Raw genomic sequence first — 16,149 nt, 5'->3', positions numbered from 1 at the left:
TGCCTGTAGACACGTTGCACATCTGCTGCCAGAATCAGCCGAATGATTAACTGCACCTGCGCGGAATTCGTGCAGGCGCAGTGTGACTGTGTTCTGCTGGTGATACCGCGCAAGAGGCTGCGTGTGAGTGTGTAAGGTGCATACGGCGTATAGAGTGTGTGTGTGGTGCGACAGTGTTCCGCTGGTGGTACCGCACAATAGGTTGATACCAGCAGCAATTTATATATTGAGACATCCATCACTTGGGTGTCCCAATATGGTGGTCGGTGAACTTCCTCCGCTTGGAATTCTGGGATCCGGAGACATCTGGACAGAACAGGAAATAAAAACATTACAAGGCAATTATTTAAATAGATAAGGAAAAATAGTTCAGCTCACCCTCCAAGGCAAATGACGTTTCCAAAATTTCCAGTTCCTTGGTGCACTGGAGCAAAGCAGTGCGTCAATCCCATAATTTAATCATCATGACTAAGAACCTGGGAGTTGGGGTTGAACCCATAAGGGAATGTGCACAATGTGTGTTTTAAGAAAGACGTATTGGGATAGGATCTTGGAGGTGGGAGTACCCCTTTACTTTATAATCCTGCAATCAGACAATACCAGTCACCCTGCTCCCCATATCGACACACACTGCCGACTTTTCCACTACTTTCCTGTGCAACAAGAAGGAAAGGTTTATTTTTAAGATACAAATTGGAAAATAAAAAACATTTAAATATGTAACGTAAAATCTTGATTGAAAGAGATATCAATTAGTTATCAATTGAATAGCTGTAAGATGTAATAAATCTATGTTTACAGCATGTCCTTTTTCTCACTAGCATCAGCAAGCTTCAATAGCAGCGTCTGCTGGTACCAGTGTGAATGAGGAAAATCTTGATGAGGAAAAGACCATCACCGAGGCCCAGGAAGCTGCTAATCTGGAAAAAGAGGAAATAAAGGAAATCCTGTCAAACGTCCGTCAAAACTTTGGGAACCTTAATGTTGCTCCAGAATTTTCTCAGGAAGACTTGGTGCCTATAGAAATAGATGGAATGTCAGACATTTCAGAACTGGATTCGCAAGATGATGACATCTTGTCAGAAGACGAGGACGATGACCAAAGTGGTCACCTTTCTGAAACAGAAAATGATGCGACATCAAGTGCTGATCGTAAGAATGCTGTAAAGCGGAAGTCAAAAGCATTGCTACAAGATCTGGACGATAAAATAGCCAAGTACAAGAAATTTCTGAATAAAGCAAAGGCCAAGCGATTTTCTGCTTTAAGGTATTGTAAAGCACTTTTTATCTAATATTTCACTAGTGCATAGAAACGTAGAACATATTTGACTCTTCTCATTTTAGGCATTGGCCCTGCTCTCAGCGCCGGGTGCCCTGCCAGTCTCTTGACATAATGTAACATGACCGCGACAGCATTCACATTTTTTGTCAGAGTTTAAGAAACGCTGTTCTTTAGGAAGCATGCTTGGGTCATTGATAAAAGGTTGTCCAGTAGTGGACAGCAACTCATGTTTCAACATTTTTTTTCTAGCTGTCCCCTATCCTTTACAGATTAAGGGCTCTATTCATCAAAGTTTTAAGGCCAAAAAAGTGTAGTAACCGCTTTGAAAAGTCGCTAAAGTTTGGTGCAACTCTTGAGTTTCACCAAAATGTTGCAACTTTTGAATTTTTCACACCAGTGTCTCCCAGCTCCATCAAAGTGGGCATAGCATTGGTGTGTCTCCACAGCTCGTCTAATTCATGACGAGATGTGGCGTTCCATACACTGGACTGGAGTAAGATTTCTTAAGTAGCACACAAATGTGCATTCCACTCGTCAGATGCTCCTGATTCATGAAGAGGCATGGGACCTACTCATGCATCAGGAGTGTCTTGACTCCACTGTGATACAGGAAAGATGTATATCTTTGTACCGTGTTAGCCAGTAGATAGAAAAATATTCAGGATTGAGAGTCCTCAGTAGTTGATACCTTTTAATGGCTAACTGAAAAGATGGTAATACATTGCAAGCTTTCGAGACTACTCAGGTCTCTTCATCAGGCTAGACTAATACAAAATCTGAAGTCACATATTTATGCACAATACAGCCTAGAAAAAATGCAATAGATAAGACAAGTGACGTGAAGCAGAACTATCAATATGGGAGAGGGAGAAACATAAATTGGCCCATCCAGACTCCTTATCTATGAACTGGTCCAATGTTTATATTTAGGTTTCTCCCTCTCCCATATTGATAGTTCTGCTTCACGTCACTTGTCTTATCTATTGCATTTTTTCTAGGCTGTATTGTGCATAAATATGTGACTTCAGATTTTGTATTAGTCTAGCCTGATGAAGAGACCTGAGTAGTCTCGAAAGCTTGCAATGTATTACCATCTTTTCAGTTAGCCATTAAAAGGTATCAACTACTGAGGACTCTCAATCCTGAATATTTTTCTTGACTCCACTGTGCACCCTCATCAAGACAGTCTTGATAAATCGGTCTAAGATTTGGGCTATATGCAGTAACACTTCTCTCAAGTAAAGCCAGAGAAACGGGCAGTGGTTGTTGGTTTCTGTCAGATTGCGTTTCTCATTTTTGGGCAGCTGCTCCTCATTATGTTTGCACTAGTTTTGGTGCACATAGCATATACAATACACTTTTTATTTTAGAACAGTGATGTCAAGCGCAAGTACACAGGGCAAAAATTAAAATCTTGTACAAAATCGCAATCAAACCTTCACAGGGCAAAAATTAAAATCTTGTACAAAATCGCAATCAAACCTTCATATTTATTAACCCCTTCCTGACCTGTGACACAGCGTATGCGTCATGAAAGTCTGTGCCAATCCGACCCATGACGCATATGCTGTGTCATGACTTCAAAGCCCCCCTGCGGGTCACTGAAAAGTCACCTGACCCGCAGATACAGGGGACTTTGTACTTCACCCCGGGGGGGGGCTTAGCCCCCACGTGGCTACGATCGCTCTGATTGGCTGTTTCACTTTTAACAGCCAATCAGAGCGATAGTAATATTTCATCAATGAAAATTGATGAAATATTACAATCCAGGCATGGCCGATGTTGCAGTAGCATCGGACATGGCTGGAGACCCTAATCTGACTCCCCCAACATCGGCTGGCGGGGGTGATCGGCCCCCGCCACGGACTGACGGCAGCGATTGGCTGCTGCCGTCACAATCTGCTCCCCTTCCCTCCGCTCCCCCTGCAGTCCTATCACCCCCCCCTCACCTTCCACTGTGCCTCTGAGTCCCCCTCTGTCTCCCGGTGTCCCGGCTCATGGGCGCAGCCATCTTGGAAAATGGCGGGCGCATGCGCAGTGCGATTGTAATATTTCACCAATGAAATTTGGTGAAATATTACAATCAAGCCATGGCCGATGCTGCATGACTGCCGACACCCTTAGAGAACCCCCCCCCCGACTGACGCCACCGATCGGCTGCCGCCACCGACTGATGGCAGCGATCGGTCGCCATACTCAACATCAGCTCCCCTCCCCCTTCCCTCCGCTCCCCCCAGCCTTCCGATTCCCCCCCCCAGTCTTCCGATTCCCCCCCCCCCTCACCCACCCCGGTAACTCTGGCCGTCCCGGTGTCCCGCATCATGGGTGCCACCATGTTGGAAAATGGCAGGCGCATGCGCAGTGCGCCCGCCGGGTTGTGCCTGCCGGCAGATTCATTCATTTATTTTGATCACTGTGAAAAACTCTCACAGTGATCAAAATAAAAAAAAAAGTAAATAAACCCCCCCTGCTTATCACCCCCATAGGTAGGGACAACTAATAAAATAAAGAAAATATTTTTATTTTTCAGTTAGGGCTAGGGTTAGGGTTGGAATTAGGGTTGGGGTTAGGATTAGGGTTAGAATTAGGGTTAGGGTTGGAATTATTAGGGTTGGAATTATTAGGATTAAGATTAGGGTTAGGGGTGGGTTGGAATTATGGTTAGGCTGGTGGTTAGGGTTAGAGTTGGGATTAGGGTTAGGGGTGTGTTGGGGTTAGGGTTGTGGTTGGGGTTAAGATTAGGGTTGGTATTAGGGTTAGGGGTGTGTTGGGGTTAGGGTTGGAGTTAGAATTGAGGGGTTTCCACTGTTTAGGCACATCAGGGGGTCTCCAAACGCGACATGGCGTCACCATTTATTCCAGCCAATTTTGCGTTCAAAAGGTCATACAGTGCTCCCTCCATTCCGAGCCCCGATGTGTGCCCAAACGGTGGTTTACCCCCACATATGTGGCATCAGCGTACTCGGGAAAAATTGCACAACAAATTTTGGGGTCTAATTTCTCCTGTTACCCTTGGGAAAATAAAAAATTGGGGGGCTGAAATAATTATTTTTGTGGGAAAAAAATGATTTATTTTCACTGCTCTGCGTTATAAACTTCTGTGAAGCACTTGGGGGTTCAAAGTGCTCACCACACATCTAGATAAGTTCCTTGGTAGGTCTAGTTTCCAAAATGGGGTCACTTGTGGGGGTTTCTACTGTTTAGGCACATAAGGGGCTCTGCAAACGTAACATGACGCCCGCAGACCATTCCATCAAGTCGGCATTTCAAAATGTCACTACTTCCCTTCCGAGCCCCGTTGTGTGCCCAAACAGTGGTTCCCCCGCACATATGGGGTACCAGCGTACTCGGGAGAACCTGGACAACAACTTTAGGGGTCCAATTTCTGCTGTTACCATTGTGAAAATAAAAATTAGCAGGCTAAAAAGTCATTTTTTGAGGGGAAAAAAATTATTTTTATTTTCACGGCTCTACGTTATAAACTTCTGTGAAGCACCTGGGGTCCAAAGTGTTCAATATGCATCTAGATAAGTTCCTTAGGGGTCTAGTTTCCAAAATGGGGTCATTTGTAGGGGAGCTCCAAAGTTTAGGCTCCCAGGGGCTCTCCAAACACGACATGGTGTCCGCTAACGATTGGAGCTAATTTTCTATTCAAAAAGTCAAATGGCGCTCCTTCCCTTCTGAGCCCTGCCGTGCACCCAAACAGTGGTTCCCCACCCACATATGAGGTACCAGTGTACTCTGGACAAACTGGACAACAACTTTTGGGGTCCAATTTCTCCTGTTACACTCGTGAAAAGAAAAATAGCGGGCTAAAAAGTCATTTTTGAGGAAAAAAATGATTTTTTTATTTTCTCTGCTCTGCGTTATTATCTTCTGTGAAGCACCTGGGGGTTCAAAGTGCTCACCACACATCTAGATAAGTTCCATCGGGGGTCTAGTTTCCAAAATGGGGTCACTTGTGGGGGAGCTCCAATGTTTAGGCACACAGGGACTCTCCAAACGTGACATGATGTCCGCTAACGATTGGAGCTAATTTTCTATTCAAAAAGTCAAATGGCGCTCCTTCCCTTCCGGGCCCTGCCATGCGCCCAAACGGTGGTTTATGACCACATATGAGGTATCGTACTCAGGAGAAATTGCCCAACAAATTTTAGGATCCATTTTATCCTGCTACCCATGTAAAAATGAAAAATTGATGCTAAAAGAAAATTTTTGTTGGAAAAATTAAAATGTCCATTTTTTCCTTCCATGTTGCTTTAATTCCTGCGAAGCACCTGAAGGGTTAATAATCTTCTTGAATGTAGTTTTGAGTAGCTTGAGGGGTGCAGTTTTTAGAATGGTGTCACTTTTGTGTTTTTTCTGCCATATAGACCCCTCAAAGTGGCTTCAAATGTGAGATGGTCCCTAAAAAAAAAAAAAAAATGGTTTTGTAAATTTTGTTGTAAAAATTAGAAATTGCTGGTCAACGTTTAACCCTTACAACTTCCTAACAAAAAAAATTTTTTTTTCCAAAATTGTGCTGATGTAAAGTAGACGTGGGAAATATTATTTACTATTTTGTCATATAACTCTCTGGTTTAACAGAATAAAAATTCAAAATTTGAAAATTGCGAAATTTTCAAAATTTTCGCCAAATGTCTGTTTTTTTCACAAGCGCAAAAATTATCGACCTAAATTTACCACTAACATGAAGCCCAATATGTCACGAAAAAACAGTCTCAGAATCGCTAGGATCCCTTAAAGCGTTAGTTATTACCTCATAAAGGGACACTGGTCAGAATTGCAAAAAATGGCCAGGTCATTAAGGTCAAAATAGGCTGGGTCATGAAGGGGTTAGAAAAATATCTGCAATTTAAGGTTTTCCTTAATGATGAACCTCTTCATATGGAAACCAACTTAAAGTGGGTTGTCCCACAAACAAAATATATTTTAATTGAGTCTAGCATATTGGAATATTATAATGTTATGTAACAGCAGTAAAATATGATCTAATGGCCTTATTTAAGTAATAACAAAAGATAAAAAAAAACCTTGAGTATTCTGATAATAAGGTTTGCCAAAGAAGTGCCCCCCAAATACAGCAAGACACCCTCAGTGAATTCTTCCACATGCATGGTTTGATGACCCTACTGCACCCCCTTTCCACCGCTGAACCCGCCAAGCAAAGTATGGTGACCCCACCACGGTATGATTTTCCAACTGTAATCGCCACACAGTATAATGGCCCCACGTAGTGCTCCACACAGTATAATGGCCCCACGTAGTGCTCCACACAGTGTAATGGCCCCACGTAGTGCTCCACACAGTATAATGGCCCCACGTAGTGCTTCACACAGTATAATGGCCCCACGTAGTGCTTTACACAGTATAATGGCCCCACGTAGTGCTTCACACAGTATAATGGCCCCACGTAGTGCTTCACACAGTATAATGGCCCCACGTAGTGCTCCACACAGTATAATGGCCCCACGTAGTGCTCCACACAGTATAATGGCCCCACGTAGTGCTTCACACAGTATAATGGCCCCACGTTGGTGCTCCATACAGTATAATGGCCCCACGTAGTGCTCCACACAGTATGATGGCCCCACGTTAGTGCTCCATACAGTATAATGACCTCACGTTAGTGCTCCACACAGTATAATGGCCCCACGTTAGTGCTCCATACAATATAATGGCCTCACGTAGTGCTTCACACAGTATAATAGCCCCACGTAGTGCTCCACACAGTATAATGGCCTCACGTAGTGCTCCACACAGTATAATGGCCTCACGTTAGTGTTCCACACAGTATAATGGCCCCAAGTAGTATGGAGATAGCTGTGGATCCAAGAGGTCTGCACATCACCCATTTATTACCTTTCCAGTTAATAATGACTGGAATAGCCCTTTAATATTTACACAGACTGAGAGATAAACTTATGCAGTCGCTGCTGGATTGGTTTGCAACTTTGGAAAAAATACAGTTTGTCTACCTTTTCACGCCCAAACTGATCTTGGCTGCCCGAAAAGTCTTGGCATGTCTCATAATTGCTTTTGGGTGAAAATAGCATGTCACCCTTCCCATATATTGTAGTTAATGTCTTCAGTGCCTTCTGGGGTAGAGCAAATGCCAGGCTGTACACATACTGACTGGGTAACTCTGTGTCCTAGGATCCTGAAGATGGTTATTGAGGCATGAGACCTTGCGGAGGGCTTGAACGGCTGTTTGTACATTCATTCTAATGATTCACCGCTTGCTGTTTTGGTTGAGGTCTTTCTAAGGTCCAAATGAATAAGTAACATTCTCTCGTTAGCACTTGTGCAAGAGAATAAAATCTACACCACATGTTATTAAGCGCTGGGACTTGAGCCATCGGATCTGCTCCGAGATATTGGCTAATGAAATGTTGGTGTGATGGTACATTTTTAGGCTTACTTTAAATGAAAAGTGTAATTAATTAAGACATTAACTCTTGTATTGAAGTTTGTGAAAAAAGCTGTTTCTTGTTTAAAGCTAAAACTGAGAAAAGTATGTTCTACACATAAAAGTAACGGCAAAGAATTTTATTGTTAGCCTTGATCCCTGAGCGAGCTTTTAATATGGCTGCATGCATTTCCGAAGTCTAAAGAATCAGATTGTGTATTTCAGATCTAGTTGGTATTGCCAGACTGAGGCCGTGTTCTTGAGTCATTTGGTCTGCTCAGTCAGCTGTTGTAGAAGACTGGGCTCCCCTATCCAGATTAGATAGTCAGCGGTTGTTTTACAAAGGAAGAGTCCGTGCTGGATGGAGGGCAGAGGCTGCACTTGACAATTCAGGAAGGACTCCTAACAGGACAATGCAGTGTTTGGTGTACAAGCATGTCCTCGTTTTCTTTCTTCCACTTGAGGAAAGAATCAATAGATGCAAATGTCATCTAAAGTCCATCAGTGAACGCAGGCTTTTGAATGCAGGTGAATCCGCGTGTGGTCACTGAACCGTGCGGATTCACCGCGTCCAATACATTGTATGAGTGACACCTTGCGGAGGCTCGCGTCTCCGCAAGATAAATAGACATGCTACGCTCTGGAAAGATGTGCCGCATGTCCGTCGCCGCGGGTGTCTCTGGACATTATAGTGGACATGGGATTTCTTGAAATCTCATCCACTATGCTGTAACATCTGGACGCTGCAGGTTGTACGCTGTGCAAGTACGCAGCGTCTAAACCGCAGCGTTTACTGGCCATGTGTACCTACGTTAACATACAATAGTTTTCATGTCGCACTCTACAAAACAGCATGCTGTCAGAAGAGCTACCAGGATGGTGAGCAGACTGCAAAGTATATCCTATGAGGAACGGTTAAGGATCTGGGATTGTTTTAGCTGTCTTCTAGCTCCTGTTAACATTCATTATTCTCATACACCAGTTTAATTGTACTTATGTTTGAAGCATTGTCAATTACATTAGCAAGAACCTGTTCTTTTTTTGAGTTCATAATCTTGCAGAACTTTTTCCACTAAGGTCTGGAGAATCTGGCTGCTATGATGAGCTTTAGTATCTGTAACTGTCAGCGTCTTTGTAACAATTTTTTTGTTGTCACAAACATATCAAACGTTGATAGCAAAATAGTTCACTATGTGACGTATGCAGGCATCCATTTTAAGAAACACAAAGCGTCTCTTGAGTCTTTTTAAGACCTTCCTTTAGGTTAAGGGCTTCTTCAATCACTAATTTTCTAATACTTTCTCTTTCCAGAGAAACACCATGTTTGGGGGCCATTTCTCCATTAACGGCTGTAAAAGCTGGTCATGCAAACAATGATAATGGTACACTGTCCTTCACAACAAGCTCTATGAGCTGTCTTTTAAACACATCTGCTGTCATTTTTACAGTAACTTTGTCACTTACAAAATATCTTGTAACTGATGTTTGAGATGCTCTTTCCTCCTCCTTTGCCTGGCGAGAAGTGCTAGGCTCTGGTTTCTTGGTGCTGCTGTGATGTTTTTCAATTACAGCTTTGTAAACTTCTGGGTGGCAGCGTTGTAAAGGTCTTTTCTCCTATGCCTCATTGGGGGACACAGAGACAGTGGGTGTTATGCTGCTTGCCACTAGGAGGACACGAAGTAAACCAGAAAAAAAGTTTGCTCCTCCCCTGCAGTATACACCCTCTCGCTGGATGAGATTTCTCCAGTTCTTGCTTAGTGTCTATAGGAGGCACTTGGGTCTGGTTTCAGACCCCACCGTTTTTATTTTATTTTTGATTTTTCTGTAAATTTTTATGTTTTAATTAACGGAGTGAAGGGGGCGACGGTTCCTTTCTATGGCCCGCTCTACCCCGAACCAACAACAGGTAAGCACCCGGAGTATACCTCCCCGTACACTTTCCTGCGACGATTGGGGCTGATTCCTCTGGCGATGATCTTTACGGTCCTGGTAATCCACGGATACGAGGGCAAGCGCATGGAGTGCAATGGAGAAGACTGGAACAGCGCTTCCGAATGCCCTGAATCAGCCCCATAGCTCTCCATCCCCCTGCCATAGGGAGGATCGATTGAGCATACCCCTTTAAGAACTCCTCCAGTTCTGCTTCATCAGCCAGGAGAATGAGAAGACCTGCATGGATGGTCCCGGACAACGCGGCCTAACGAGCACTGGAGTGGAGGTATGGGGTCGGGTCCTGGCCCCCGGGAGAAGCGCTGACTTAGCGTTAGCGGCGGTGCACCGGCGCCCCATCGCTCTCAACGCTCAGGTAGGCCAAAAATTTAGTCCGCGGCTTTTCCGGCCTCTTCTAGGCCGCAATTTGAATGGCGCCACCCCCGGCGCCTACTGCGGGTAGGCCAAAAATTTAGTCCTCGGCTTTTCCGGCCTACTAGGCCGCAATTTGAATAGCGCTGCCCGCACTTACTTCGCCGCCCCCTCTTGGCGCCTCTCATTACTTACGAGACGCGCAATTCTAATCTTGGGGGGCCATGTCTTTTACCTCAGCCTGCTCTGGACACGAGCTGTGAGGCGTGCAGCATACCGGGTGACACCACAGGGCCACCGCTTTCCTCCCGGGTGACGCAGCACAGGACTGTGGGTAAGCTGCATCTGCCCTCAGACTAAAGCTTAACCCCTGCCAGGCACATTCCCTGCAGCTGCAGACACTCTGCCGTTAACCCTTCCAGGAGCGATATGTCTCAATCTGAGGCTAAACGGGCTGCTAAGAAGTACACTGCGTTTTTTACCGTGTGTACCACTTGCAAGTCTGCCTTACCCAGTGCGCAGACTAATCCGTTATGCACGGCCTGAGACCTGACCTGCGCTCAAACGCCGCTCGCTGCCGCTGCTGACGGGCCTTCTGCGTTTAGTACCTCTGAGTGGGCTGCATCCCTGTCACGGTCGGTGGAGTCTCTGACCCAGGCTATATTCTCCCTCCGGGAGGACTCTCTGACAGAAAGCGTCCTTACCTCAAGAGGAGGACTGTGGCGTCGGCCGGGAACCGTCCAACAGCAGGGACCGTACTCGTTCAAGGGATGGTCAGGTCTCTAGAAAGCGGACCCATGACGCGTCCCCTAGTCACGTTCGCGTCTCTGCATCTGCGACTCCTGTCTCTCGCTCTCCCTCTCCTGAGGTTCACAGCGAGCACGACTCTGAATTTGAATCTGACACGTCAGCCCCTCAGAATCCCCCAACTGATCAAGAGTCGCTTGATTCTCATACAGAATCAGTCAACAGGATTCTGAAGTTGGATGAGGAAAATATTCACACTCCAGCACATCCTATCTCACTTAAGAAAACCAAGCGTGTGCGCAGGTTATTTACCAGCCTTCCGGACTTTAAGGAAATTGTCCAGAAACAGGGATCGTCCACATAAGCGGTTCACAGGGCAAAAGTCTACACAGGCTAAATACCCTTTTGATCCAGACCTAATGAAGGATTGGTTACAGTCCCCTCCGGTGGACCCTCCTGTATCGCGTCTTGCTTCTAAAAGGCTCCTATCCGTTTCTGAGGGTTCCTCAATCAGAAACCCCTCCGATCATCAGATTGACTACCTTGCCCGTTCAGTTTTTGAAGCTTCAGGAGCAGCGCTTTTTCCATCTTTCGTGGCAATTTGGGACACTGAGGCAATGGCCGCTTGGCCAGAACTCTTGATTACTTCCTTCCAGGGCACCAATCTTCCTCCGGAGGCAACCACTGTCGCCAGGCAAATAATTCACGCAGCGGACTTTGTAGTGGACGCTTCTTTTGATGTCGCCAATTGCGCTGCTCAAACTGCCGCTAATGCAATCTCCATTAGAAGAGCCCTATTGCTCCGCGACTGGCGGGCGGATGCCACATCTAAAAGATCAGTGACTTCTCTCCCCTTTCAAACGGGTCATCTTTTTGGAGATAAACTGGACCAGCTCATTTCTGATACTACCGTGGGAAAAAGTAAATTCGTTTCGCAACCAACAGCCGACGCGTTTTCGATCTTTTCGCAACAATTCCAGTTGGTCCCCCTCTACTTTCTCTTCCGGATCAGGTCCGTCCCTGTGCGGAGACAGAGGCTCCCAGGTCTCATACAGACCTAACCGCTCTTGGAAACCCAGGCCTAGGGCTTCTGGATCTAGGGCAGCCAGATCTCATAGATCTACCCAATGACTTGTTGCGGTATCTGGCGGACACCGACAAAGTAGGCGGTCGCCTACTTTCCTTCAGCCGCACATGGCTTGCGGTCGTCCACAACAAGTGGGTCAGGGAGCTGGGGTCCTCCGGATACAAGATAGAATTTTCTTCTACCTCTCTAACTCTGTTTTTCCCTTCTCCCCCAAGAAAGAGACGAGCCTTCCTTCGGGCTGTTCAGGCTCTGCTAAGGAACGGAGTCATCATTCTGGTCCCTCATCACAAAAGATTCAGAGGATTTTATTCAAACCTTTTTTTGTGGTTCCAAAGAAGGACGGGACGATGCGACCCATTCTGGATCTCACACTGTTAAATCAGTTTGTCAAGGTATGGCGATTCCGAATGGAATCTCTCCGATCAGTTGTCGCTTCCATGGAAAAAGGAGAGTTCCTAGCATCCATCGACATCAAGGACGCTTACCTTCTCCTTCCAATCTGCCCGTCCCACCAGCAGTTCCTGCGTTTTGCAATTCATAAGGAACACTTCCAGTTCGTTGCCTTGCCCTTCGGACTTGCCACCGCCCCCAGGGTCTTTACCAAGATCATGGCGGCTGTCATGGCCATTCTCCACTCTCGGGGAGTAGTGGTGTTACCGTATCTGGACGACCTGCTCATCAAGGGTCCGTCCATTCCAGCCTGCAAGGAATCCATGGATATAACAGTAAATACACTTTCACGCCTGGGGTGGAAGATAAATTTCGAAAAGTCTTTCCGGTAAAGCGGCACGCATTCGTGATGAGCCGTCACTCACTGACGGAGCCTCGGACGCGGGCTGCAGCGTCTGAGGCTCTGTCACCGCTAGCGCTGATGAATCATGAGCGCTAGCGGTATAGCATAATGCATATCGCGTTATGCTATAGCGTTAACGCAGCCTGTCAATGCTATGCGTTGAACGGGCTGTGTTAACGCTATGTGAACCTGGCCTTTGAACAAATTCCTAGACTGCACACGTTTAGTATGGTTTTTCTGTAAACTGTTTTTTTGACACTTACATAGTGTGTGTGTGTGTGTGTGTGTGTGTGTGTGTGTGTGTATGTATGTATGTGTATATATATATATAATATATATATAGTGTGTAATTACATATTTACAATTTATTACAGGTTTTTTTCTAAATATCTTGATTATTGTATCATAAAATTGATTAAATGTCTGATGTTCACATTGTACTACAATAATTTTTTCACTTAAATATAAGCAATATATGGTGGAGTCGGTGTAAGGGAAATTGAGGAGTTGGAGTCGCAGGTTTGGCTTACCGACTCCACAGGCCTGGCTGCAGGACGTGCCACTGACCTTCCTCTCTTGGAAGGTGGTCTTTCTAGTGGCAGTTACGTCAATCAGACGAGTTTCGGAATTGGCAGCCCTGTCCTGCCGTTCTCCGTTCCTGAATTCTCATCAGGACAAGGTAGTTCTCAGGATGTCCCCGTCCTTCCTGCCCAAGGTCGTCTCCTCTTTCCATCTCAACGTGGAAATTGTTTTGCCTTCCTTTTGTCCGGCGCCAGTCCATTGCATTGAGAAGGCCCTCCACATCCTAGATGTGGTTAGGGCGCTGAGACGGTACATCTCGCGGACTGCTCCCTTCCGCAAGTCAGATGCCCTGTTCATACTTCCAGAGGGGCATAGGAAGGGTCTATCCGCTTCAAAAGCAACTCTAGCCAGGTGGATTCGCTTAGTGATTCAGGAATCCTACCGTGTCAGGAACGCTCTTGTCCCAGCGGGGATTAAGGCGCACTCTACCTAGTCAATGGGCGCCTCTTGGGCCATTCGGCACCAGGCCTCGGCAGAACAGGTCTGTAAGGCTGCAATTTGGTCCAGTCTCCATACTTTTACACATTACCAAATTCATTCTCGGGCCTCTGCGGATGCAGCTCTCGGCAGACGCATCCTGCAATTGGCAGTACATCAGTGTTGACTCAGTGGTACATGGGGTATTAGCAGATGTATGCTCCCCACCCAGGGACTGCTTTAGGACGTCCCACTGTCTGTGTCACCCAATGAGGCGTAGGAGAAATAGGGATTTTTGTGTACTCACCGTAAAATCCTTTTCTCCGAGCCATTCATTGGGGGACACAGCACCCACCCTGTTTAGCCTACTTGCTCATTGTAGCATTCTTAGGTTTTGACATAGTTCTGGTTATTTTTGACTGTTTAAGCTCCTACTGCTTTTTTTCACCGAACTGGAGAAATCTCATTCAGCGAGAGGGTGTATGCTGCAAGGGAGGAGCTAACTTTTTTTTTCTGGTTTACTTAGTGTCCTCCTAGTGGCAAGCAGCATAGCACCCACTGTCTCTGTGTCCCCCAATGAATGGCTCGGAGAAAAGGATTTTACGGTAAGTACACAAATCCCTATTTTAGATTGGAAGCTCTTGAAGGAGCATTTTTATTACTGCCTGAGTATACACTGATTTTGGCATCACAGCATTTGTTTTCATCTTTTTTTTTTTTTTTTTTTTTTTTTTTATCTAGTCACTGTGAAATGCTCAAATACAGCTGACTTCATAAGATGCTTCTTAGACATTTTTGTAATTATGTAAATTTGCTCTCAAAACTGTGTATATTGTAATTCTTGCAAGAATAAGGAATCGTACTGTATAATTTAGGATAGCAATAAAACAATATCTGCATAAATCAATAGGACAGAAGTATAAACTTTGTAAAATGTTAGCTTTACTCTGAACTTTCAATGTCAGGTTTGTCTCAGGGTACAGCTCACTAAATGCTTCACATCATATTTCTTCACAGTCTTTGAAGAGGGGAGGAGGGGAGGGAGCGAGCATGTTTGTGCTGAATAATATTCTAGAACACACACACAAATATATATGTCCTCATCAATCCTCTTACTGTATTTCTGAATTTGAGATGTTAGAAAACTGTTTTTCCCCTTTTATATTCTATGTATAGGGTATATAAGTCATCAGAGCCGCTAATTTCTCCAAACATGAGCTAAGAGGAAAAACAAACTAAAACATCAGGCATACAGAGACAACATATCCTGGACTATTGATTTTTGCACAGTTTATTGAAAGTTTAGATATGCTTTAAGAAGTACTTGCCTTAATCCTGCTTTCCTGTTCACTCCAGAAGTTCTGAGATGAATGCAGGCATTCCTTCTCTGTGTGTTTATTTTTTCCCCTTATCTGTAGAGGAGCTTCACTACTTATCATGAACATAAACTGCAGCACAGATTCTACTACTCACCTAAGTCTAGACCTTAAGGCCCCTTTACATTTAGCGATGCACCAGCGATCCTGACCACGATACGACCCGGTCAGGATCGCTGGTGCATCGCTAAATGGTCGCTAGTGAGCTGCCACACAGGCAGATCTCATAGCGATGCAGCAGCGATACAGCGATCGTTACTTGCCTTTCAGACGAGGCGATCCTGACGTCCTCCCGTCCACGCGTCGCTCGTCGGCGCCAGCAGGAAGCGCCCGACGAGAAATGGAGCTGCGCGATCAGCGACAGACAGCGGGGGAGCCGGTCGGAGGTAAGTATCACATATGGGGATATCACTAGCGATATCGCTGCTGCGTCACCAAATCGGTGATGCTTTAGCGATATTGCTAGCGATATCGCTATGTGTAAAACCACCTTTAGATCAGGAATAGGACATTTCCCAAATTCTTATGAAAAAAATATCCCCCGCAAACTGCATTGAACTAATGTACCCTATTATATATTTTAGGAGTCGGTCCATTTTATTCCAACTCCACCAAAATGGACTCCAACTCCACAGCCCTGGAATTCACTGTACAATCTACTGCCAATCGTTCTGTCTGCCTGTCTAAACAGGATTTCAACCAATTGACAAACATGTTAGGCGCACTTTAAATGCTGCAAGTCGGCAAGTTTAAACCATCCTAAAGCCCCCGTTACACACTGCGATATCGCTAGCAATATCGCTGTAAAGTCACCAATTTTGTGACGTTGCAGCGATATTGCTAGCGATATCGCTGCATGTGATACTTACCTCCGACCAGCTCCCCCGCTGGTTATCGCTGATCGCGCGAGAAGCTGCTGGACCATTCCTCGTCGGTCGCTTCCTGCTGTGACGACGAGCGACGCGTGGAGCCGGGCGGGAGGACGCAGGATCGCCGCGTCTGACAGGTAAGTAGCGATCCCCGCCCCCAGCGATGTCGCTGGTGAGATCTGCCTGAGTGGCAGCTCTCTAGCGACCACCTAGCGATGCACCAGCGATCCTGACTGCGTCATATCGCTAGTCGGGATCGCTGGTGCATCGCTAGGTGTAACGGTAC

The 16,149-nt window shown here is 45.7% G+C and overlaps 1 protein-coding gene across 1 annotated transcript in view; it reads left to right on the top strand.

Annotated features, from left to right (window-relative positions):
- GNL2 (G protein nucleolar 2) overlaps positions 1 to 16,149 on the top strand; it is a 123,973-nt gene that overhangs the window by 86,634 nt on the left and 21,190 nt on the right. Inside the window, exon 13 of the mRNA XM_073562419.1 lies at positions 822 to 1,267. Coding sequence (XP_073418520.1) covers positions 822 to 1,267 — 446 coding nt within the window. The remainder of the gene's footprint in view (positions 1 to 821; positions 1,268 to 16,149) is intronic.

This window comes from Dendrobates tinctorius, unplaced genomic scaffold (assembly GCF_039654945.1).
Source record: "Dendrobates tinctorius isolate UK_male_01 unplaced genomic scaffold, ASM3965494v1 ptg000015l, whole genome shotgun sequence".
In the NCBI taxonomy this organism is placed as follows: Eukaryota; Metazoa; Chordata; class Amphibia; order Anura; family Dendrobatidae; genus Dendrobates; species Dendrobates tinctorius.
The sequence above is the reverse complement of the archived record's forward strand: the minus strand, read 5'-3'. Positions and strand labels throughout refer to the sequence as shown.